At 46.8% G+C, this 25,131-nt stretch overlaps 1 protein-coding gene across 3 annotated transcripts in view; it reads left to right on the forward strand.

The window, feature by feature from the left end:
* ZNF827 (zinc finger protein 827) overlaps positions 1 to 25,131 on the forward strand; it is a 331,734-nt gene that overhangs the window by 162,096 nt on the left and 144,507 nt on the right. For all 3 annotated transcript variants that reach the window (XM_075348050.1, XM_075348055.1, XM_075348060.1), the window contains exon 5: positions 22,087 to 22,311. In XM_075348050.1, the coding sequence (XP_075204165.1) occupies positions 22,087 to 22,311 (225 nt within the window). The remainder of the gene's footprint in view (positions 1 to 22,086; positions 22,312 to 25,131) is intronic.

Consider the following 25,131-nt stretch of genomic DNA (forward strand, 5'->3'; position numbering starts at 1 on the left):
TACCTACGATAAAAATTACAGACCTCTCCATTCTTTGTATGTGGGAAAACTTGAAAAATCGGTAGTGTATCAAATACCATATTTTTCAGATTATAAGACGCACTTTTTCTTCCAAAAATTTGGGAGGAAAATGAGGGATGTGTCTTTATAATCCGAATCCGAATATTGCTTACCGGGGATGGTGGAGAGGGGTCAGAGGAGCAATATCACAGGCGATGTGCTGGAGCTGCGCTGTGCTTGGGGCTGCAGGCCAAGGGCGCTGTGCTGGAGCTGCGGGCACCATCCTGAAAATGTCAGCGGTGCCGACTTCAAAATTATTGCGACCAGGGTCAGCGCGTGCGCAGATGGAACTCTCGGCTCAAGATCTCATCTGCGCATGTGCGACCTCCGGGCGCCATTTTCCTTAAGCTTGCTGCTGGGAGATCAACGGGCCGGAAGCTGCGCTTGCACAGATGAGATCTTCAGCCGAGAGCTCAATCTGCACATGTGCCGACTCGGGGCACTATTATTTGAAGTCCACATTACCAACATTTTCAGGATGGTGCCCGCGTGCCCCTGCAGAGCACAGCCCGCAGCCCTTGCATCATCGCCCTATTCCACCACTGCCCCTGCCTCCTGTGACCCCGCTCCACCACCGTTGCTGCCCGCTACCCGGTAAAACACCACCAGATTGTAAGACGGACCCACCTTTTTTTTTTAACCTTTTTTTTCCTCTAAATTAGGGTGTGTCTTATAAACCAAAAAATATGGTACTTATTTCCCTGGCTGGTTACGTAGTGTCTTTATGCTGCTGGGTTGGAGGGCATACGACACCTGACAGGTTCCCTTTTAATAAGGGAGTGTTGCCTTTTGTTTTGGCATCCAAAATCTACTGATCAAATTGGTGAACCCTGCTGATGGTCGTGAGACTCCTCCTAGGCCCGCACTGTTATTTTTCCAGGTTGCTGAGGTTGTGTTTGCTTTGTGTGGTCTCTTGGTTTCCTTTTCTTCAGACACATTATATTTTACCTCTGCCACGTTGGTTCTGTGACGGCTCGCTAAGTGATCTGGGCATTTCCTGGGTCAATACTGATTTGCTCTGCTTGGAATGCTGGAGTTACTGCATGATTGTCATGTGATCAAATCCGCCTTAGCTTGCTGACTTTGTTATGGAATCAAATTAAAGAAACAGTTCCCTTCTTTTTTTTTTTTTTTTTTTTTCTTCCATTTACTCTTTGACCTAAAAGATGACCTGATGCTTTCTGTGGTAATTGTTATATCCTTCCTTTGTTTGTTCCGTAATCTATTTTTATGCCCTCCGTCAGTAGTCATGTAGAGCAGTTCCTCCTTTAGTCAGCCATGCATCAGCTGTGATGGTGTGTGAATTACAGCGCTACTGAGGGTCAGTGTACAGGTTTTTTCCTTTAAACGTTTCTTGACATGCACACAAAATGTTAGATGGATTCAGACTTGGTTTACTGAGAGAGCGCCTATACAAATCTGTTTTCTGCGCCAGTTTGAAACTAAAAAGAAACATCCAGCGAAGCACAGAATCCAGAATGACTGAAATTCATCAATATAGGTAGTCACAGCTTTGTCTCCATTCCACCCAGTAATAGAATATCACCCACTGTGCACCCAAGCCACAATAGTCACAGCAAAGCCAGCGGGGTTAAAGGACCCTGTCAGGTGCAATATGCACCCAGAACCACGAGCAGTTCTGGGTGCATATTGCTAATCCCTGCCTAACTGTCCCAGGCTATAGTAGCATGTATAAAGAGATCTTTAGAAAAAGTATTTCTAAAGATCCTCTATTATATGATAATGAGAGCAGGGACTAGTCGCACGAGCGTTAGTTTCTGCTCTCATTTCACCCTACAGGGGCTTGCCAACATGCTATTCAATGCCTCTGGCCCAGCATCATCATCGGCAGTGATGCACGTACCTCTTTCTGTTGCACCGTCTCTGAACGCTTGGCATAGAGTCAGTGCGCATTATCAGAAATGCCCAAGATGCATACACCTGGCTTCATAGTGCGCGTGATCGGGAGTCTGGGGATCATGCACACTGAACCGAAATCCAGCGTCTGGCGCGGTGGAACAGAGGTGAGTGCGGCCATGCCTCTGACTGCGCATTCATTAGCATATTAGCATGCCCACAAGGGGCATGCTAAGGGGGGCCAACTAGCCAAGAGAGCTAATGTCCTTGCGACTAGGCGCTGGCCTCATTAGCATATAATGAAGGATTTTTAGAAATAACTTTTCTAAAGATCTCTTTATCTATGCTAGTCTATGCAAGGACGGTTAGGCAGGGATTAGCAATATGCACCCAGAACTGCTCGTGGGTCTGGGTGCATATTGCACCTACCAACCTGGAAGTCACTTAGTGGTCCTAGCGATGTAACTCCAGGCAAGACAAAGATTAAAAAAAAAGTACAATTTTTGGGCAACAACTGCAAAAGCCTATTGTACAATTGAAACAATGTTCTTACGATACATTTTAAAGGAGATCAGTTCATACAAACTTACAATCTGTGTACAATGGCTTATGCTCTAAGTTTAACCCTTATCCGGTACCATGAAAAAAAATCACTAGTTGTGCCAATTTGCATGGGGTTACATTGACCCTATGGTACCAGACATGAGTCAACCACCAGCCATGCTTTCCTCCAGCACTCAACAATACCTATTTCCTTTACCCCATGCCCCATATTTTCTTAGTTGTAACAAGCCTCCTCTTCCCCCAGAAGTCACAGCACAGCTCTCTCGTTTCTCAATATTCACCAAAGGCTGTCCTTCTCTCTCCTCTGCAGTATTTCGAGCAGGTACCTATACCACCCTTCACTTGCTGGAAGCTTCACGTGAGCAATCTCTTATCAACTTCTGCAGGGAGTGTGCGTTTCCAATACAAGAGCACACACTCACTATGGGGCCAGTTTGTGAAAGCAAGAAGGAAATCCCAAAATATATATAGAATATATAACCACCTACGAATATCACAAAACACGTCTCTGTGGGCGTACTAACTTGCTAAGAGAGCGGAATGAGTGCAGAACTAACGCCCTTGTGACTAGTCCCTGGCCCCATTAGCATATGATAAAATATCTTTAGAAATACTTTTTGTAAAGAGCTCTTTATCTATGCTACTAGATACAAGGACGGTTAGGCAGGGATTAGTAATATGCACCCAGAACTGCTTGTGAGGGCAGATAGAGCTGCATTGCAATCTACTATGTCAAAAGTGCCCGAATCCGCTACAGTCTAGAAAGCTCATGTGAGCAGAGACTTTACACCTCGGTGCATCTTTTTTAAGTGCTGAATAGCAAAACACTGCTGTTGTAAAACGTTAATTTTATTTTTTCAATTGACGTTATTGTGGGTAGGGATCTATAAATATAATGTACAGGTTTTAATTCTAGAAATGTTCTGTTTTTTTTTATATATATATATATATATATATATATATATATATATATATATATATATATATATATATATATAATTAATATCATAACTATTTGATTCACATGTGTGATGTAAGAAAATCCTCATGGCCATGATGCGGCCAAAACCTCAGCGTATGAAGTATGATGGTGCAGTCAAAAGGGCAGTTTTGCTAGGTATTGGCCGCACAGTATTGCCGGTGTTAGCTATAATACTGCATTTGAAAACTCCCCCAGCGGCTGTGTTGGCTCAGTGTCGGCTGTATCAGAGCCACCGGCTGTGAACACAACCTTGTAGTCCACTTCTTAAAGGCCTTGTCCACAAAACTCAAAACGTAAACCAAGCAACACCGTATAATGCAGTGTTAGGTTTAAAAAAAACCAAGGCCCACTTTTACTGATAAATGCTCATATCATGGTTTTGGGGTTAAAACCATGATATGAGCGTTTATCAGCAAAAGTGGGCCTTAGTTTTTGTTTTTTTGGGTTTCTTTTTAAGTTTATATGCTTCTTAAAGGGACTCTGTTAAGTAAGTAAGATCCCCCCCCCCCCCACCAACCATATATAAGGCCTATTGGTCTTTGAAATGTAAATTAATTGACACCTATAGATCTTGTATCTGTGGCTTCATTCCTGAGTAATTAGCATATGTTACATATATGCAAATTAGGCGTTAAGTGCTTTGGGTCTGACAGAGCAATTAAGGAGCCTCTACCTTATTAGATTTTCCCTCCCAGCACAAGCCTCTTTGCCTTGATTGATAGCTCACTGTCTGATTACCTTGCCTGGCACCTGACCTCACACAGAAGGTGGGCTATCAATGCAGATAAAAGAGGCTGGTACCTGGAAAACAACCTGAGGAGGCGGAAGCTCCTTGAGTGCTAAGTCACACCCAGAGCACTTATGACTCATTTGCATATAATCACTTGATCACATGAGAATCACTTGCACTAATCACTTGAGAATTCAGCCACAAGTGGAAGAAATAAGTGTCAATGCATTTACACCTCAAAGACCCACATGTCCATCTCTGCAGTTTGGGGAGGGGTTTGATCTTACAGACACAGTCACAAAGTTTTTGCTATGTAAACTGAAGACTGCAGGAGATAGGGACTGAAACACAGATTTCAGGGATGTGTCATTTAGTAAGCTGTGTGCTGTTGTTTATTTACAAGAAATTGAATAGGGCCAGGCTCAACTGCTAAACTTAGGGTGCTTAGGAGAAAAGGCAAATCAATATTAAAGAAGATCCAGCACTCAGATGGACAAGTAACAACGGTTAATGCAAAAAGTGTTAATTGATTATCTGCAGAAAGACAAACACCACAACCCTACCAAAGCCAACGTTTCGGTCAAAAATGGCCTTTATCAAGGTTTTTCATGTTACAAGGTTGAAGGGGGAAAGGACGACTGAAACGTCTGACCGTATCTTAGGCGAAGTGTCGGTTATCGCAGTGACCTAACAAACCAAACTGATGCAGGATGAGAAGGGGCATTGGATGGGTTGGGAGGAGTGCTGCAGAGCCAAGTTGAAAGGGGACCAGGTCCCAGTTGTCAATGGTGGTAATGGTAGGTGTCCTTTTTTTGTTTAAATTATTGATTTTACTGTACGATATAGACCCACCCACCGGCGGCTGTGATAAATTGCAGTCACACAGCTCTCACTCAGCATGGGGGCGTGTATAACTGCAACCAATCATAGGTGCCGGAGTGCGGGGGAAGTATTGAATATGAAATGAGCCTAATGAGTGGGTGCACTGAATATGAAATGAGCCTAATGAACGGCTGGCACTTTCAGAAGCAGGAGAGGCCGCGGGAGCAGTGTGACAGCCGCGCCGGTGATCGGTGATTATGAAGCGGAGAGAGAATGAAGAAATGTTGGTGACCTGCCTTTTTGTTGACAAAAATGCATCCAAAACTCAACCAAAACGCAGTACAAACGCACAGCTAACATTTTGGTTGCGTTTTGACACACCTCATTCATTTCAATGGGTGACAAAACGTGACCAAAACGCAAAAAGAATGAACGTGCTGCTTTTTTAGGCAGTGATTTTGACATATTTGTCAAACAAAACGCTGCCTAAAAAAAAAACAACGTGTGGATGGAAATTCTGATTTCTCATAAGCTTTGCCGGGGAAGCAAAACGCATGCATTTTGTCAATGACACAGTGAAGTGCGCACAAGGCCTCAAAGCGGTGGTCGGGAATGGCCCAGGATGCTTCATTCTGTGCTGTTTGGATAGGTGGTACATTATGGGAAAAGCCCTTTAAATCTACGCTCTCCCACTCGAATATACTCTGAACCCACTATTCAAATCGAAATGTCTGAGCTTTAATACTTGAAGTGCAGATCGAATAGGCTGAATTTGATTAAATACTGACAATGGTCCAAACGTGATTATAAGCCATGGGCTCAAATAGTTCAGGGAGACTTTTATTACAATTTAGTGTTTCAACCCTTGGCTTCTATTGCAAATTGAATATACACTCTGTGTGACATATTACATTGGACAAAGCCCAAGGAGATCATATTAGACTTTACATTTTGCGTTGTCCAAGTCACAATGACTTTTCATTTCCACGGTTTTCGAGCTTCTTCCTAGGTTTGCAGATGCTGCACAATTATTATCCTTGCTCAGAATGTTTGCCTGCAACATAACGCTGCAAAATGTCATGAATTATTACTATAATGATAGCATATTTCCATTCAGAACATAAAAATTATGTTCTGCTAGATAAAATTCACTGATGAACCATTGCACTGTACGTGTAACATCCCTGATTATCCGGTATCTATGTGCAGTATGTTTTGATCATTTTGCATTGCCGCCATTTCTTTTTTACCACGTTAATCTGAGTCAGCCAGTCTTTCATTCATTACATTTTCTTTACTTTTCACATAAAACAGATTTCCTTTACATTTAAAGGGGTATTCCCATCTTGTACGTTTATAGCATAGCCAAAGGATTTATACCTTTATTGTATAGAAGAGGCAGGTCCCACCAATGACCTCCATCTCGTGTACTGAATTCCCTTTATTTTGCATGAAATTTTCCACCCTAGTAACAGCAGAGTGCTATCAGGCCCCGTTCTTAAGATAGATGTGGCTCCCATTATTGAGAGCCACATCTGCGATACTTTAATTGCATAGCCTGTGTTTACACCGTAATTGGACAAGATGGAAATGCAATTTTAAGGGTATCTATATTTTTCTTACTTTAAGGCCTCGGTTCCACTTGCATTTTGCACAGACGAGTGCAATCCGATAACACATCGAAGTGCACTAGCACCAATGCAAAACTATGGGGCTGCATTTGGTAGCGAGTCTCCACTTACATGCACCCATACAAGTCTATAGCTCCGTCTGAAATAATGCACTGCACTTGCATGTTATCCGACCGCAGTGCAATGTACGCAGAGACAGAACGCGGAGGAGAGGGAAAAAGTGCTCCCTCCCTCCTTTTCGCAGCTGTGATCCAATCACAAGATCACATCATAGTCACATGATCCTCGGCTGATGCTCGCGGCGGAGGGTCATTAGCAGATCACTTCAATCCTCTCACATCGGAACCTATGCGCAAGTGCAACCAAGGCCTTATAAGAAGTGTTAACTGACCCTGAATGAAGATTGGAGTTCCTCAGACAAAACTGTCTAGGGTTATAAGTTGGCTTGAAAGGAGTAGAGGACCAAGGATATCCCATTATTTTTGAGCTTTATACATTTATTTACATATTGCCTTATAGCGGGAACTTTGATGGTTCCATATTGAACTTTATATAAAAGGCACATACATCAGAAAAGTGGTGTAATCTGCATCACGTTATCAAAGCAATCTTTGACTATTTTGCAATCGCTTTGACAAAAAAAATGGTGCCTGCATGCAAATATCAATTTTACAACGCCATATTACCCCACTTTAACAAAATGTTCACAATTTATATGTATTCTGCATTGTGAATCATATTGGGCAAAAACCAAGATGCTCAGGTGCTCGGTCCTGGAATCCAGCAGGTCAGACGCTTGAGTACCGAGTGTAATGGAAGCCAATGATTGGAGAGTTTAGCTTTACGCCCACATACAACCAGCCATATACAGAGCATTTCCACAGAGGGAGGGTGGGGTTTTTTGAACACACTACATCCAAAAAACGTTCCTTTAACTCCAGTGAGAGCCATTCAAAGACTAGGACTTGCTCTCCATGGGGTGCCTGCTTACATCATGCAGTGAAGCAAGCCTATGCGTTGTGGTCGTTGTTTCAAGAACGACACATTCGAGCAACCGGGATACTTGGCCGAGCTCCCCGATGCTCGATCAAGTAATGAACAGTGGCCAGCACGCTCGCTCATCACGAATTGTGGCGTGTTGTTCCCCAGACTTGATAAATATACTACAGGGATTCTCATTGCACCAGTGCCCGAATATTCATATCTTCCAGCCCCCTGCATTACTGCCATCGCATTGTCTAATGTTTTAGGGGTAAGTGTGCAATGTGAACGTGTGCACATTCGAAGATACCCTCCAAGACACAACACAATAATAATGCTGCATCTACAAAAAATTAAAAAAGGGGGAAAAAAAAGCACAACCCTCTGATTATAGCACCTATATCATTTATAAGGGATAAAACGATACACCTCTATCAAAACTGCCTTAAAGAAAACCTGCCCTTAGTTGCCCATCGCAACCCATCAGAGCTAAGCTTTCATTTCTTAATCTACTATGGTAAAATGAAAGCTGCAATGTGACTGGCTGCTGTAAAGAACAGAGACCTGTTTTTCTTTTGGACCATTTTGATCTTTGGTGTTGCCATTTCTCTGCTGGTCTCCAGTCACATGGAGGATTGCACTGATGTGGTAGCACTAAATGATCATTTAACCCCTTCAAGACATGCCCCGAACTTGTATGGTGTCCATTGGAAATGGCTGTGTGGAACGGGCTCACATGGTGATTACAGCCAGTATCTGCCTCTAACAATTGCAACTGATGCCCGCAATTATTAACCTGTTAAGTGTCCCTGTCAAACTCTGACAACGACATTTAACACGCATGTCATGGGGGCGCGCCATGCTATATGTCCATCAGCGTGCCTGTGACTGGATCACTGGGCACCGATGGGTTGCTGTGATAGTCATGGGTCAGCTGAAGACTTCTGTGCCTACAATTACAGAGCTCCATCAAATCCCTGCCTATGTCAGAGCTTCAAAGGAGACTGTGATTTTTACTACATACAGCAATGCTATAGAAGCACGGTGGCTCAGTGGTTAGCACTGCAGTCTTGCAGCACTTGGGTCCTAGGTTCAAATCCCACCAAGAACAACATCTGCAAGGAGTTTGTATGTTCTCCCCGTGTTTGCATGGGTTTCCTTCCGGTCCTCTAGTTTCCTTCCACACTCTAAAGACATACTGATATGGAATTTAAGATTGTGAGCCCCAGTGGAGACAGTGATGACAAAGTCTATAAAGCGCTGTGGAATATGTGGGGGCTATATAAACAATGCATAATAAATAAATAAGCAATGCATAATACAGTACAGGTTTTTTGGTCCCTGCAATACTAAAAAAAATTCTCTAACAATCGCTCAAAATCTCATTTTGCGATATATATATATATATATATATATATATATATATATATATATATATATATATATATATATGTATGTATTAGTGAGACAGGGGATATAGCTCAGCTGGGATCTTTGCTTTGGTCCAAGCGAGTGGCTATGGATTCACAGATGACAGCGGCAGACTGGCAGGTTACAAACAGATACGGCAGTGGCATATGAGGTATGGAGTCTCAGCCCCACCAGCCATGAGCCTGTCCTGCTATCCTTCGCAGGTTCTTTTCACTGAATGCCTCCTGATTATTTCAGCTGATCCAGTGAGGGATCAAAACCTGGATTGAATGTGGAGAAAGGAGCAACCAGTCCCACTGCCATTCCTACTGATTGCTCCAGGAAAAACCGAGCCCAAAATTACACTGAAATAAACAGGCTTCAGTGACTACCTTACTCCTGAGCCAGATATAATGTTCCCAGGTTTTCCCAGCCCATTTGCATGGGCCGACCGCTCCACAGTCAGTACATGGAGACATATGAAATGAACCGAGGGGAAACATACCTGTTCTCTAGTACTTCTCCCCTCGGCATCTCACATACCCCCTCCCTCTGTTCGAGCCCGTGGGGTCGGACACAATGACTTACCAAGCAGTGCGTTCTAGACAACGCGTCTGTGTTCCCATGCGCCTTGCCTGCTCTGTGCTCCACTGAAAATTTAAAATTTTGTAACGCCAAGAACCAGCGTGTCACCCGCGCATTGCCCTCTTTTGCCTGGGACATCCATGTCAGGGGTGAATGGTCAGTCACTAGCCTAAATCGGTGTCCTAGTAAATAATAGCGCAGGGTTTCCAGCAGGGCTGTGGAGTCGGAGTCGTGGAGTCGGAGTCGGAGTCGGAGCTCATTTTGGTGGAGTCGGAGTCGGAGTCGGTATAAAATGCACCGACTCCGACTCCTAAAATATATAATAAATTGGGGACAGGAGTGCAATGCAGAATGTGCTGAATATTTTACTAAATAACAACATTTAGTATAATGCTTATATTTAAGTGAAAAATTTATTGTAGTACAATGTGAACATCAGACATTTAATTGTTTTTATGATACAATAATCAAGATATTTGGATAGAACATAAAATATTTATTGGAATACAACTTTAGAACACAAAAAAACTAATAAATTGTAAATATGTAATATATATAATATATATATATATACAGTGTATATACACACACACAAGATATATATGTAATCTACTGTATATTACATAGTGTATTACATATTTACAATTTATTACAGTTTTTTGTGTTCTAAAGTTGTATTCCAATAAATATATTTTATGTTCTATCCAAATATCTTGATTATTGTATCATAAAAATTATTAAATGTCTGATGTTCACATACACATATTCATGTACTACAATAAATTTTTCACCTAACTATAAGCAATATATGTAGGAGTCGGAGCCGGAGTCGGAGTCGGAGCCGGAGTTGGAGTCGGTGCAAGAGAATTTGAGGAGTCGGAGTCTGAGTCGGAGTCGAAGGTTTGGCTTACCGACTCCACAGCCCTGGTTTCCAGGGCCCACTTCACAGCTAAGGCTTCTCGCTCAACCACACTGTATTTTTGTTCTGCCTCCGTAAGTTTTCTGCTTAAATAGCCCACTGGGTGTTCCTCGCCGTTCACTTCTTGTGAAAACACCACGCCGAGGCCAACACCAGAGGCATCTGTTTGAACAATAAACTCCCGTGTAAAGTTTGGGGTAACCAACACTGGTTGGTCACATAAAGCCTTTGAAAGGCGTCCTCTGCTTCTGCGTTCCACTTTATTGAGACAGAGGTTGACCCCTTGGTAAGATTCGTGGGTGGGGCTGCGATGGTAGCAAAATTTTTGATGAACCGCCGGTAATAACCAACGATCCCCAAAAAGGCTCTGACCTGTCTTTTGGTGACCGGTTGTGGCCAATTCTGAATGGCATCCACTTTGTTTGCCTGAGGTTTTAGAACTCCTCTACCAATGATGTATCCCAGATAGCGAGCTTCTTCCAACCCCAATGTACACTTCTTGGGATTGGCAGTCAAGCCGGCAGTCCTTAGAGAGTCCAAGACAGCTTGCACCTTTGGCAAATGAGTTTCCCAGTTATCACTAAAGATAATGATATCGTCCAAATATGCGAATGCATACTGGACATGGGACTTTAGGACATTATCCATTAGTCGTTGGAAGGTGGCTGGGGCTCCATGCAAACCAAATGGCATATCCCGGTACTGGAACAGTCCCTGTGGCGTAACAAAGGCAGTTTTCTCTTTGGCAGAGTCAGTGAGGGGAATCTGCCAATAACCTTTTGTTAAGTCAATAGTGGATATGTATCTGGCTGAATCTAGTCTCTCTATAAGTTCATCAACTCTTGGCATAGGGTAGGCATCGAATTTCGATACCTCATTCAACTTGCGAAAATCGTTACAGAACCGGATAGTCCCATTGGGCTTGGTACCAGCACGATAGGACTAGCCCACTCACTCCGGGACTCCTCAATAACCCCGAGCGCCAGCATTTTCTCTACTTCCTGGGCAATGGCTTGTCTCCGAGCCTCAGGAATTCGATACGGTTTTAACCGTACACATGTCTGAGGGTCGGTGACAATGTCATGTTTAATTAGGTTAGTACGGCCAGGTAGTTCTGAAAAAATATCTGCATTTCTCTGTACGAACTCCTTGGTTTCTTGTACTTGGGTCTTGGATAGCGTGTCTGCAATACCCACCTCTGGTGGTACTATCTGGGGGTCACTTACCTCAGATGTTGGTGCCACTCGAGGCCCACTATCAAGGGTAGTTTCCACTACCAGACTCTCTCTGTCCCGCCAGGACTTAAGCAAGTTTACGTGGTAGATTTGTTGGGGTTTTCTCTTGTCTGGTTGGTGTACTTTATAATTCACTTCACCTATTCTTCTTTGTCGCTCCATTGGGAGACCCAGACAATTGGGTGTATAGCTATGCCTCCGGAGGCCACACAAAGTATTACACTAAAAGTGTAAAGCCCATCCCCTTCTGCCTATACACACCCCGTGCTCTCACGGGCTCCTCAGTTTTTATGCTTTGTGCGAAGGAGGCAGACATCCACGCATAGCTCCACAGCTTGGTCAGCAGCAGCTGCTGACTAGGTCGGATGGAAGAAAAGAGGGCCCATAACAGGGCCCCCAGCATGCTCCCTTCTCACCCCACTTTGTCGGCGGTGTTGTTAAGGTTGAGGTACCCATTGCGGGTACACAGGCAGGAGCCACATGCTGTTTTCCTTCCCCATCCCTTAATGGGCCCTGGGTGAAGTGGGATCCGGATCGGTCTCCAGGCACTGGGACCGTGCTCCCTCCGCAGCCCCTGGGAATCTGCTGGATAGGAGCTGGGTATCATCAGGGACAAGGCCCTGCTACTATGAGGTACTCTGTGTCCCCGTGGGGACCACGCATGGAGCGCTTGTCCCATACACGTTACAGCACTGCTGGGTGTGTTAGTGCGCCGGTGACTACCGCGCATGGAGCGCTTGTGCCATACACATTGCAGCACTGCTGGGTGTGTTAGTGCGCCGGGGACTACCGCGCATGGAGCGCTTGTGCCATACACACCGCAGCACTGCTGGGTGTGTTAGTGCGCCGGGGACTACCGCGCGGCCGCGCTTATTGCCGGCCGCGCTTATAACTTTAGTCCCCGGCTTCTGCGGCCTAGTGTCGTATATTCCCGCCCACAGGCCTGCCAGTCAGGGGAAGGGCGGGACGCTGCACAGATCGTCAGCGCTGAGGGCTGGAGCATACATTAGTATCCTCCTCCCTCCTCACTCAGTACACTGGGGCACTAGATTCCCGCACTTTTCTTGGGCACGCCCACGGTCCCCTCCTCCCCACAGAACGCCGGCAGCCATTCCTGTCAGCGATTCAGACGCTGGAGAGGAGAGACAACACAGGGAGACCCAGGCAGGGAATCTGGTGATCACACAACCGCTCTGAGCGGTCGGTAAGCAGCATCTGTGGTGCTGGCCCCACTGAGTACCGAAGTGTATATATATATATATATAGGCTTATAGGCTATACATTGCACTGTACGGTCGCTCTGTTGATTTTTGGCTATATACCCTCCTGGTTGTTCTCAGAGGAGACAACATGTCATCCGCAAAAAGCAAGGGTGCCAAAGCACAGGCGTACTTTGCAACCTGTACCTCTTGTACAGCTGTACTACCGGCAGGTTCCACTGACCCTCATTGTGTGCAATGCTCGGCCCCTGTGGCACTTACTCAGCCGGAGCCTCTGCGACTGGTGGCCCAGGTGGAACCACCTGCTACCACTGTCCAGGTGACAGGGACGGAGTTTGCAGCCTTTGCTGACAAACTGTCTGAGAGTATGGATAAATGGTCTGCTAAAATACTGGAAGCATTGCAGTCCAGACCGGTGATTCAGGCCCCGGGCACTGTCCAATCCTTGACTCCTGGTCCCCCTCAATTGGAACAGCAAAGTGCCCCTGGGGTGACCCATAGGTCCCAGGGTGAGGTCTCTGACACGGACCGCAGTCCCAGGCCGCCCAAGCGGGGTCGCTGGGAAATTCCCTCCACTTCATCACACTGTTCAGGGTCCCAGCAGGGGGACTCTCTGGAGGATGAAGCGGAGGTATCAGATCAGGATTCTGATCCTGAAGCCGCTCTCAACCTAGATACACCTGAAGGTGACGCAGTAGTGAATGACCTTATAGCGACCATCAATCAGGTGTTGGATATTTCTCCCCCAGCTCCTCCAATTGAGGAGTCTGCTTCTCAGGAGAAATTCCGTTTCAGGTTTCCCAAGCGTACATTAAATATGTTTCTGGATCACTCTGACTTCAGAGAGGCAATCAAGAAAAACCGAGACTGTCCAGACAAGCGTTTTTCCAAGCGCCTTAAGGACACACGTTATCCCTTCCCCCCTGAGGTTGTCAAGGGCTGGACTCAGTGTCCTAAGGTGGATCCTCCAATCTCCAGACTGGCGGCTAGATCCATAGTTGCAGTGGAAGATGGGGCTTCACTCAAAGATGCCACTGACAGACAGATGGAACTATGGTTGAAATCCATCTATGAAGCTATCGGCGCGTCTTTTGCTCCAGCATTCGCAGCCGTATGGGCACTCCAAGCTATCTCAGCTTGTCAGGCGCAGATTAATGCAGTAACACGTACATCTGCCCCGCAAGTGGTGTCCTTAACCACGCAGGCGTCGGCGTTTGCGTCCTACGCCATTAATGCTATCCTGGACTCGGCGAGCCGTACGGCGGTGGCATCCGCCAATTCGGTGGTACTCCGCAGAGCCATGTGGCTACGTGAATGGAAGGCAGACTCTGCTTCCAAAAAGTTCTTAACCGGTTTGCCATTGTCTGGCGACCGCTTGTTTGGTGAGCGATTGGATGAAATCATTAAACAATCCAAGGGAAAGGATTCATCCTTACCCCAGTCCAAACCAAACAGACCTCAACCACGGAAGGTACAATCGAGGTTTCGGTCCTTTCGGTCCGCGGGCAGGTCTCAATTCTCCTCGTCCAAAAGGCCTCAGAAAGGTCAGAGGAACTCCGATGCATGGCGGTCTAAGTCACGTCCTAAAAAGACCGCCGGGGGAACCGCTCCCAAAGCGGCCTCCTCAAACCGCATCCTCGGTCGGTGGCAGGCTCTCCCGCTTTTGCGACGCCTGGCTGCCACAAGTAAAAGACCGATGGGTGAGAGACATTCTATCTCAAGGTTACAGGATAGAGTTCAGCTCTCGTCCCCCGACTCGTTTCTTCAGAACATCTCCGCCCCCCGACAGAGCCGAGGCTCTTCTGCAGGCGGTGTGCACTCTGAAGGCGGAAGGAGTGGTGATCCCTGTTCCTCTTCAGCAACGGGGTCACGGTTTTTACTCCAACTTGTTCGTGGTGCCAAAAAAGGACGCATCCTTCCGTCCCGTTCTGGACCTAAAACTGCTCAACAAGCATGTGAAAACCAGGCGGTTCCGGATGGAATCGCTCCGCTCCGTCATCGCCTCAATGTCCCAAGGAGATTTCCTGGCATCAATCGACATCAAAGATGCTTATCTCCACGTACCGATTGCACCAGAGCATCAGCGCTTCCTGCGTTTCGCCATAGGGGACGAACACCTTCAGTTCGTGGCACTGCCTTTCGGCCTGGCAACAGCCCCACGGGTCTTCACCAAGGTCATGGCAACAGTGGTGGCAATCCTACACTCTCAGGGACACTCGGTGATCCCTTACTTAGACGATCTACTTGTCAAGGCACCCTCCCAAGGGGCATGCCAACACAGCCTGAACATTGCTCTGGAAACTCTTCAGAGTTTCGGGTGGATCATCAATTTTCCAAAGTCAAATCTGACACCGGCCCAATCACTGACATATCTTGGCATGGAGTTTCATACTCTCTCAGCGATAGTGAAGCTTCCGCTGAACAAACAGCGTTCACTACAGACAGGGGTGCAATCTCTCCTTCAAGGTCAGTCACACCCCCTGAGGCGCCTCATGCACTTCCTAGGGAAGATGGTGGCAGCAATGGAGGCAGTTCCATTTGCGCAGTTTCATCTGCGCCCACTTCAATGGGACATTCTCCGCAAATGGGACAGGAAGTCGACGTCCCTCGACAGGAACGTCTCCCTTTCTCGGGCAGCCAAAGCTTCCCTTCAGTGGTGGCTTCTCCCCACTTCTCTGTCGAAGGGGAAATCCTTCCTGCCCCCATCCTGGGCGGTGGTCACGACGGACGCGAGCCTGTCAGGGTGGGGAGCGGTCTTTCTCCACCACAGGGCTCAGGGTACTTGGACTCAGACAGAGTCCTCCCTTCAGATCAATGTTCTGGAGATAAGGGCAGTGTATCTTGCCCTAAAGGCGTTCCAGCCGTGGCTGGAAGGCAAACAGATCCGAATTCAGTCGGACAACTCCACAGCGGTGGCATACATCAACCACCAAGGCGGGACACGCAGTCGGCAAGCCTTCCAGGAAGTCCGACGGATTCTGCTGTGGGTGGAAGCCACAGCCTCCACCATATCCGCAGTTCACATCCCGGGCGTAGAAAACTGGGAAGCAGACTTTCTCAGTCGCCAGGGCATGGACGTAGGGGAATGGTCCCTTCACCCGGACGTGTTTCAGGAGATCTGTTGCCGCTGGGGCATGCCGGACGTCGACCTAATGGCGTCCCGGCACAACAACAAGGTCCCGACATTCATGGCACGGTCTCAAGATCACAGAGCTCTGGCGGCAGACTCCTTAGTTCAGGATTGGTCGCAGTTTCAACTCCCTTATGTGTTTCCTCCTCTGGCACTGTTGCCCAGAGTGTTACGCAAGATCAGGGCCGACTGCCGCCGCGCCATCCTCGTCGCTCCAGACTGGCCGAGGAGGTCGTGGTACCCGGATCTGTGGCATCTCACGGTCGGCCAACCGTGGGCACTACCAGACCGACCAGACTTGCTGTCTCAAGGGCCGTTTTTCCATCTGAATTCTGCGGCCCTCAACCTGACTGTGTGGCCATTGAGTCCTGGATCTTAGCGTCTTCAGGATTATCTCAAGAGGTCATTGCCACTATGAGACAGGCTAGGAAACCAACGTCCGCCAAGATCTACCACAGGACGTGGAAAATATTCCTGTCGTGGTGCTCTGCTCAGGGTTTTTCTCCCTGGCCATTTGCCTTGCCCACTTTTCTGTCCTTCCTTCAATCCGGATTGGAAAAGGGTTTGTCGCTCGGCTCCCTTAAGGGACAAGTCTCTGCGCTCTCTGTGTTTTTTCAGAAGCGCCTAGCCAGACTTCCACAGGTACGCACGTTCCTGCAGGGGGTTTGTCACATCGTCCCTCCTTACAAGCGTCCGTTAGAACCCTGGGATCTGAACAGGGTGCTGATGGTTCTTCAGAAACCACCGTTCGAGCCAATGAGGGATATTTCTCTCGCACGCCTTTCGCAGAAAGTGGTTTTCCTAGTAGCAGTCACCTCACTTCGGAGAGTGTCTGAGCTAGCAGCGTTGTCGTGCAAAGCCCCTTTCCTGGTGTTTCACCAGGACAAGGTGGTTCTGCGTCCGGTTCCGGAATTTTTCTCCCTAAGGTGGTATCCCCCTTTCATCTCAATCAGGATATCTCCTTACCCTCTTTTTGTCCTCATCCAGTTCACCAATGTGAAAAGGATTTGCACTTGTTAGATCTGGTGAGAGCACTCAGATTCTACATTTCTCGTACGGCGCCCCTGCGCCGCTCGGATGCACTCTTTGTCCTTGTCGCTGGCCAGCGTAAAGGGACACAAGCTTCCAAATCAACCCTGGCTCGGTGGATCAAGGAACCAATTCTCGAAGCTTATCGTTCCTCGGGGCTTCCGGTTCCCTCAGGGCTGAAGGCCCATTCTACCAGGGCCGTGGGAGCGTCCTGGGCCTTGCGGCACCAGGCTACGGCTCAGCAGGTGTGTCAGGCAGCTACCTGGTCGAGCCTGCACACTTTCACGAAACACTATCAGGTGCATACCTATGCTTCGGCAGATGCCAGCCTAGGTAGGCGAGTCCTTCAGGCGGCGGTTGCCCACCTGTAGGACGGAGCCGTTACGGCTCTATTATGAGGTATTATTTACCCACCCAGGGACTGCTTTTGGACGTCCCAATTGTCTGGGTCTCCCAATGGAGCGACAAAGAAGAAGGGAATTTTGTTTACTTACCGTAAATTCCTTTTCTTCTAGCTCCAATTGGGAGACCCAGCACCCGCCCCTGTTTTTTGTGTACACATGTTGTTCATGTTGAATGGTTTCAGTTCTCCGATATTCCTTCGGATTGAATTTACTTTAAACCAGTTTATAATTTTTTCCTCCTTCTTGCTTTTGCACCAAAACTGAGGAGCCCGTGAGAGCACGGGGGGTGTATAGGCAGAAGGGGAGGGGCTTTACACTTTTAGTGTAATACTTTGTGTGGCCTCCGGAGGCATAGCTATACACCCAATTGTCTGGGTCTCCCAATTGGAGCTAGAAGAAAAGGAATTTACGGTAAGTAAACAAAATTCCCTTCTTTCCAGCACCTCGTATGGCCCCTGCCATTTTGCAAGAAATGTATTTTCTACAGTAGGTACCAAGACTAACACTCGATCCCCGGGTTGAAAAACTCGTGTTATAGCCGCCCGGTTGTACACCCTGCTTTGGGCGCGTTGTGCGCGCTCCAAACATTCTTTGACTATTGGCATAACTGCCGCAATTCTGTCCTGCATAAGTGTTATATGTTCAACTACACTGCGGTAAGGAGTCCCCCCTTGCTCCCAAGTCTCCTTGACAATATCCAAGAGGCCTCTGGGACACCGCCCATAGACCAATTCAAAAGGTGAAAAGCCCGTGGAGGATTGGGGTACCTCTCGTATGGCGAACAAGAGATATGGCAGGAGAGTATCCCAATCCCTCCCGTCCTTATCCACTACCCTTTTCAACATCCCCTTTAGGGTTTTATTGAAGCGCTCGACCAGACCATCCGTCTGAGGGTGATACACTGAGGTACGCAGGTGGGAGATTTTTAGTAATTTACATAGTTCTTTGAGAATACGAGACATAAAGGGGGTCCCCTGATCCGTAAGTATCTCTTTCGGAATGCCTGTGCGAGAAAACATGTTCAAAAGCTCCTTTGAAATTGCTTTTGCATTGGCATTCCGTAAGGGTACAGCCTCCGGATAATGGGTGGCGTAATCCAGTACCACCAAAATGTATTGATGACCCCTGTCAGATTTAACTAATGGACCGACTATATCCATTGCTATCCTCTCAAAGGGCACCTCTATTATTGGCAAGGGTACCAGGGGGCTTCTAAAATGTGTCATAGGCGCAGTCAACTTGCATGTAGGACAGGATTGACAGTACTGAGTTACATCTCCCATCAGACCCGGCCAAAAGAAACGTTGCAGAATACGGTCTTTTGTCTTTTCTCCCGCCAGGTGGCCCCCCAAGGGATGTTTATGTGCCAGGTCTAAAACCACCTGACGAAAGGATTTGGGTACCACTAGCTGTTCCACCACCACTCCTCGCATCTTGTCAATGTGGTATAGCATGCCCTGTTGCACTGCCACATGTGGAAACACATTTTGAGCCCCTGGGTACACTGGGTTTCCCTCAGAGACCTTCACATTTTCCCATGCCCTTGTTAAAGTTGGATCTTGGTGTTGAGCGGTCCCGAAATTATCACGGGCCACCTCAAGACCTGGCATCTCTATAACATCCTCTAGCGTGTCCGCCTCGCCTGCAAACACAGCCAGAGGAGAGTCTACAGATTCTGGCGCTACCCCTGTGTTGGGTCCCCTATCATCTTGTTCCAGTGGCTCAGGGGCTAACCCCAGGGTATCGTTCACCAGTTTTTCTTCAACCGGGGTGTTCACGCCATTTTTAACGTTCCACAAGTCCCAGAATAAGGGAAAGTCTCTCCCCAGGATTACGCTATGCAACATAGTCTTTACAATCACCGCCTGATGTCTTTTGGCCCCCAAGGGCGTGGCAAGAGTTACCCAGGCTGTGGGGTAGTTTTTAGTATCGCCATATATGCAACTAATGCCCACAGTTGAACCTGTTATTACTCCAGGGTCCACCAAGCTAGCATATACCAAGGTTACTTGACTGCCATAAGAGGGCATTCACACTATAGCCGTTGACCTCAATGCAACACACATGTTGTTCACTTCCTGTGAGGATCTCCGCAGCACAGACTGACTGTACGTATAATGACAGACGCCTTGTAGTGTTACAGTCCATAGGCTCTGTAGTTAATGGGCAGTTAGCAGCTACGTGGCCGAGCCCACGACATCGCCAACACTGTATGGGCCCTTGCCTTCCAGTTGGGGACCTCAGTCTGGGCCTGGTGACTTGCTGAGAAATTGCACCACTAACATAGTCCTTTGTGGACCTGCTACCCCTAGTTGCGACATTCTCTTTTGGAAAAGGAGTAGTTTTAGCAGGACTTTCAGGCGATTTCCTAGAACCCCAGCAAGGTGAAAGCGTTCCCTGGAGTAGGCTTTCAGAAGCGTTGTAACGCTCGACCATATTCACCAACTGGTCAGCGCTAGTTGGGTCACCCTGTCCGACCCACCTCTGGATCTTAGCCGGTAAGGTTCGCAGGTACTTGTCTAGGACAACACGTTCCACCATCTGTGCAGGCGTCAAAGTTTCCGATTGCAGCCATTTTTTTACCAGATGGATGAGGTCATGCATTTGTGAACAAGCTGGCTGATGTGCCACAAAAGTCCATAGATGTACCCGCTGTGCCCGTACATATGTGTTTACTCCCAGCCTTGCCAGGATTTCGCCTTTTAGTTTACTATAGTCCATAGCATCAGCTCCACTTAGATCATTATATGCCTTTTGCGGATCTCCAATCAGGAATGGAGCGACCACTTCAGCCCATTCGTCCACCGGTAGGCGCTCACGTTCTGCAATACGTTCAAACACTGCCAGATATGATTCCACATCATCATCAGCAGTCATTTTAAGTAAAGTCTTTTGTACAGCTTTCCGCGCACTGTCAGGGCTTTGTGCACGGTCCTCCGTGTCTCGCGGCTGCCGAACCAAGAACTCCTTTATTGCATTTAACTGCTCTTGGTGTATTTGATGCTGCTGCTCCAGCGCCTTCTGGAGGTAAGTATTGGTCTGTTGTTGCCGGGCACTGGCCTGTTGTAGCTGGGCATTGGTCTGTTGTTGCTGGACATTGGCCTGTTGTAGCTGGGTATTGGTCTGCACCAACTGTTTCAGCAGCTCCTCCATATTGCTGGTCTCTTGGCTCTTCAGCAGCACAGGAGCTTTCAGCCAGGACATTAACAAGAGACAATGCCAATAGAACAGTTTATCTGCAGTCACAGTCCAATAGCCACTAATGCCCGCATTCTCCACCATTTGTGAGACAGGGGATCTAGCTCAGCTGGGATCTTTGCTTTGGTTCAAGCGAGTGGCTATGGATTCACAGATGACAGCGGCAGACTGGCAGGTTACAAACAGATACGGCCACTGCCGTGTTTATTGTGTACACTTATCCTTCAGTGTTACACATGCAAAAAACAGGAAAATAAATGTCTAAGGCCGTCTGGCCACTAACTAACAACAGAATGCTAACTACAAAATAAACCTATGTAACAAACAAAACAGTATTCTCTTACTGTGTGGGTTCCTCAGCACAGCCAGTGGAGGTATGGAGTCTCAGCCCCAGCAGCCATGAGCCTGTCCTGCTATCCTCAGCAGGTTCTTTTCACTGAATGCCTCCTGATTATTTCAGCTGATCCAGTGAGGGATCAAAACCTGGATTGAATGTGGAGAAGGGAGCAACCAGTCCCACTGCCATTCCTACTGATTGCTCCAGGAAAAACCGAGCCCAAAATTACACTGAAATAAACAGGCTTCAGTGACTACCTTATTGCTGAGCCAGATATAATGTTCCCAGCTTTTCCCAGCCCATTTGCATGGGCTGACCGCTCCACAATCAGTACATGGAGACATATGAAATGAACCGAGGGGAAACATACCTGTTCTCTAGTACTTCTCCCCTCGGCATCTCACATAATATATATTATATATATCACTAAAAATGTTATCACACAGCTCCACCAACCAAAAAATGAAAACATTACGAGTCTCGTAAAATGACGACACAACCCCCAATTTTCTTTACAAACATTTTTACCTTTTTTCACCACTAAAGTAATAAAAAAACTGGACCTTTTTTTGGTGTCCCTGTAATCATATTGATGAGGAGAATCCTATGCGAGGTCATTTTTACCACATAGTGTACATCGTGCAATTCCCTAAAAACAAGGTGCCTTTTTTTCACAATTTCACCGCACTTCAAATTTTTTTTTCACATTTTGTCATACACTATGTGGTAAAATGAATGATGTCCTTCAAAAGCACAACTCATGCTGCAAAAAATCAAGCCCTCATACATCTATGTGGATAGAAAAACAAAAATGTTATGCCCCTTAGAAGAAGGGGAGGAAAAAACAAAAACTCCAAAATGGAAATTGACTGCGTTGTGAAGGGGTTAATATGTAGGGGACAGGATACCATATCAGTCTTTGAGAATACTGTCTAAAATTGATTGCAGCATGTTTCCTCCACCCTAACTTCACCTGTATTTTCTATTTGCAGCTGCAAATCAGAAAGACCCTCTGACTCTCAAAGTGAAAGAGGAGCCTAATGATGAAGAACTTGGCATCTCCCTATCCCCACAGTCTGGATTCACCTACAGCCATGAAACTGAGGCCCGACTCTCAAGCACGCCAGAAAAAGCCACTTCCCAGGAAACACAGCCAAATTTACTGACGCAGGATATCTCTGTCAAGGCGGCATCTGAACTTCTCATGAAACTTTCTGGTAATTTTATTTCTGTTTTTGTTATCAGTTGTGATGAGCGAGCACTACCATGGTCAGGTACTTGGTACTCGTAACTACTGATGAGCGAGCACTACCATGCTCAGGTGCTCAGTACTTGTAGCTAGTGATGAGCAAGCTCCACCATGCTCGGGTGCTCAGTACTCGTAGCTAGTGATGAGCGAGCTCCACCATGCTCAGGTGCTCAGTACTTGTAGCTAGTGATGAGCAAGCTCCACCATGCTCGGGTGCTCAGTACTCGTAGCTAGTGATGAGCGAGCACTACCATGCTCAGGTGCTCAGTACTTGTAGCTAGTGATGAGCAAGCTCCACCATGCTCGGGTGCTCAGTACTCGTAGCTAGTGATGAGCGAGCTCCACCATGCTCGGGTGCTCAGTACTCGTAACTAGTGATGAGCGAGCTCCACCATGCTCGGGTGCTCAGTACTCGTAACTAGTGATGAGCGAGCACTACCATGCTCAGGTGCTTGGTACTCGTAACTAGTGATGAGCAGGCACGACCATGCTCGGGTGCTTGGTACTCGTAACTAGTGATGAGCGAGCACTAAAATACTCGGGTGCTTGATACTCGTAATTCGTGATGAGCAAGCACTACCATGCTTGGGTGCTTGATACTCGTAACTAGTGATGAGCGAGCACTACCATGCTCAGGTGCTCAGTACTTGTAACTAGTGATGAGCGGACACTACCATGCTTGAGTGCTCAGTACTCGCAACTAGTGATGAGCGAGCACTACCATGCTCAGGTGCTCAGTACTCGCAACTAGTGATGAGCGAGCACTACCATGCTCAGGTGCTTGGTACTCGTAACATAAATCCATGTTTCTTACCTCATGTGCAGGGCATTGCAGGACCTTAGGTATCCATGGTTATGATTATTATCAACTAACTGACTAACTGTCATTATATAAGTGGAGATAACCATGGATACCTAAACTGTAATGCCCTGCACATAAGGTAAGAGATATGGCTAATCAGGAGAACTATACTACATTTCTAATTGGAGGTATTTGCTAATATTATTATTATTAGACCTACTATATATTGTGATATGATCTTGGAGATGGGAATAACCCTTTTAAAACAAGTTGTATAATAAATGTATTTATTAATTTCCTATATTTGACTATAGTGGTCCACACCACAGGATGCATAGTGCTCATTTTTCTACTTCTCTGTGGCCAATAGCCTATTAGTAGTAGTGTTGCTCCAGCCGGACTGCCGCAGGTGAGAGATTACCTGAGAAGGGTACGTTCGGCCAGGTCTTGCTTGATAAGTGCTAGTAATTCTCATGTTTATAATTCTGACTTCTGTTTCCATATATTGCCTGTCCTCAGGTATTTTTTATTTATTTTTTTAAAACCAATCCTTGTAATACAGACAAGAAAAATGTAAAACTATGGTAAGAATGTGTAGTAAATGTATGAAGTGTTCTTCAAGATACTACAGGACCATCTCATCTGCATTATCGGCTCTGTACACATCCAATTATAGACCTATGGCTATGTGACTGCTGCAGCCAATCACTGTACGCAGTGGTAATACACTGCACACTAATATGGTCAGAGATTAACAAGCCAGCAGGGAGCTCGGGCAGGTTTAGAAAAGGGGCAACAAGGGATTTTTAAGGCGAGTAATCTAGTTTTTAGGACTTTAGTATGCACTCTAGGTGTTAAACACCAGAAAACAGGAAAAAGAATCTCGATTGCTAAAACTTCCTTGGTGACCTAAGAAGATAGCGATCAAGTCACCTTGGTGTGAAGCAAGGCAATGGTCTTCCTATGGTGTAGAAGCGGAGGACACTGAGATCTGGTTATTCTGCTGCAGATGAGAACAGTATATTGTGACGACTGCTACAAAGGAGGGACTAAAGGGTCAACATTTTCACCAGAGTTCTACTTTAAGCTTCATATGCCATTAGAATAAGTTACATTCTCCCTCCCCGCACTTACTTAACCCTTTCCATACCTGTCACAAACCACCGGGGGGGTCACTCAGAAATCCCCCGCGCTGGCTACCAGTACGTCACAATCGGGGGGTAACAAGTGGGGGTCACCCCTACTTTATACCTCCCGACCGACAGACAGAGCACGTGACGCGCTCTCTAGCGCCCCTCTTATAGTCAGGCCAATTATGGAATTGCCCGACAATAAGCAAGGAGGCCGCTATACTACTTATGCCGATTATTGAAGGGTCCCCGGTGAGAGGAGGGTATATATTCCCCCGACCTCCGCGGGCGGAATATATAATATCTTCCCGAATCTCACTGGCCTCCCCACAATAATCCTTGGCACAACTCGCTGCCACCAACCGCTTCACGGTAACTATTAGCCGAACACACAGACGTGGGATTCAAGATCGAGATAACAGAACAGCCCAAGATTAATTATATAATTTAATCGCCTAAAGCACACTAGAAACTACAATATATACAATAGGGAATCTACAGAATATACAGTTATGTCAGAGTACAGTTACAGATAAAGCATGGGTTACAAACAGGTATACAATTACATCAGTTACCTTGTGTGTCTGGCCACAGGGGGGCGCTGTAGACCAGGTTTCCAGGAACCCCCTCACAGGTCTTTCCCAACCAGGCCCCCGAGCAGAAGAACACTGGAAAATGGCCGAAGTAGGGTTATCAACCTGGGCAATCCAGGTCCCCTCCTACCTTAGTGACCTCACAGGGAGCACTGCTCCACCCCTGGCTGGAGTTATGGACAAAATCCACAACATGGAATATGGCCATAACTTGGCCTGGGAGCGTCGTAGGCGGACGCCAATGCTCTCATTGTGACAGTTAT

Source organism: Anomaloglossus baeobatrachus, chromosome 1, assembly GCF_048569485.1.
Source record: "Anomaloglossus baeobatrachus isolate aAnoBae1 chromosome 1, aAnoBae1.hap1, whole genome shotgun sequence".
Lineage (NCBI taxonomy): Eukaryota > Metazoa > Chordata > Amphibia > Anura > Aromobatidae > Anomaloglossus > Anomaloglossus baeobatrachus.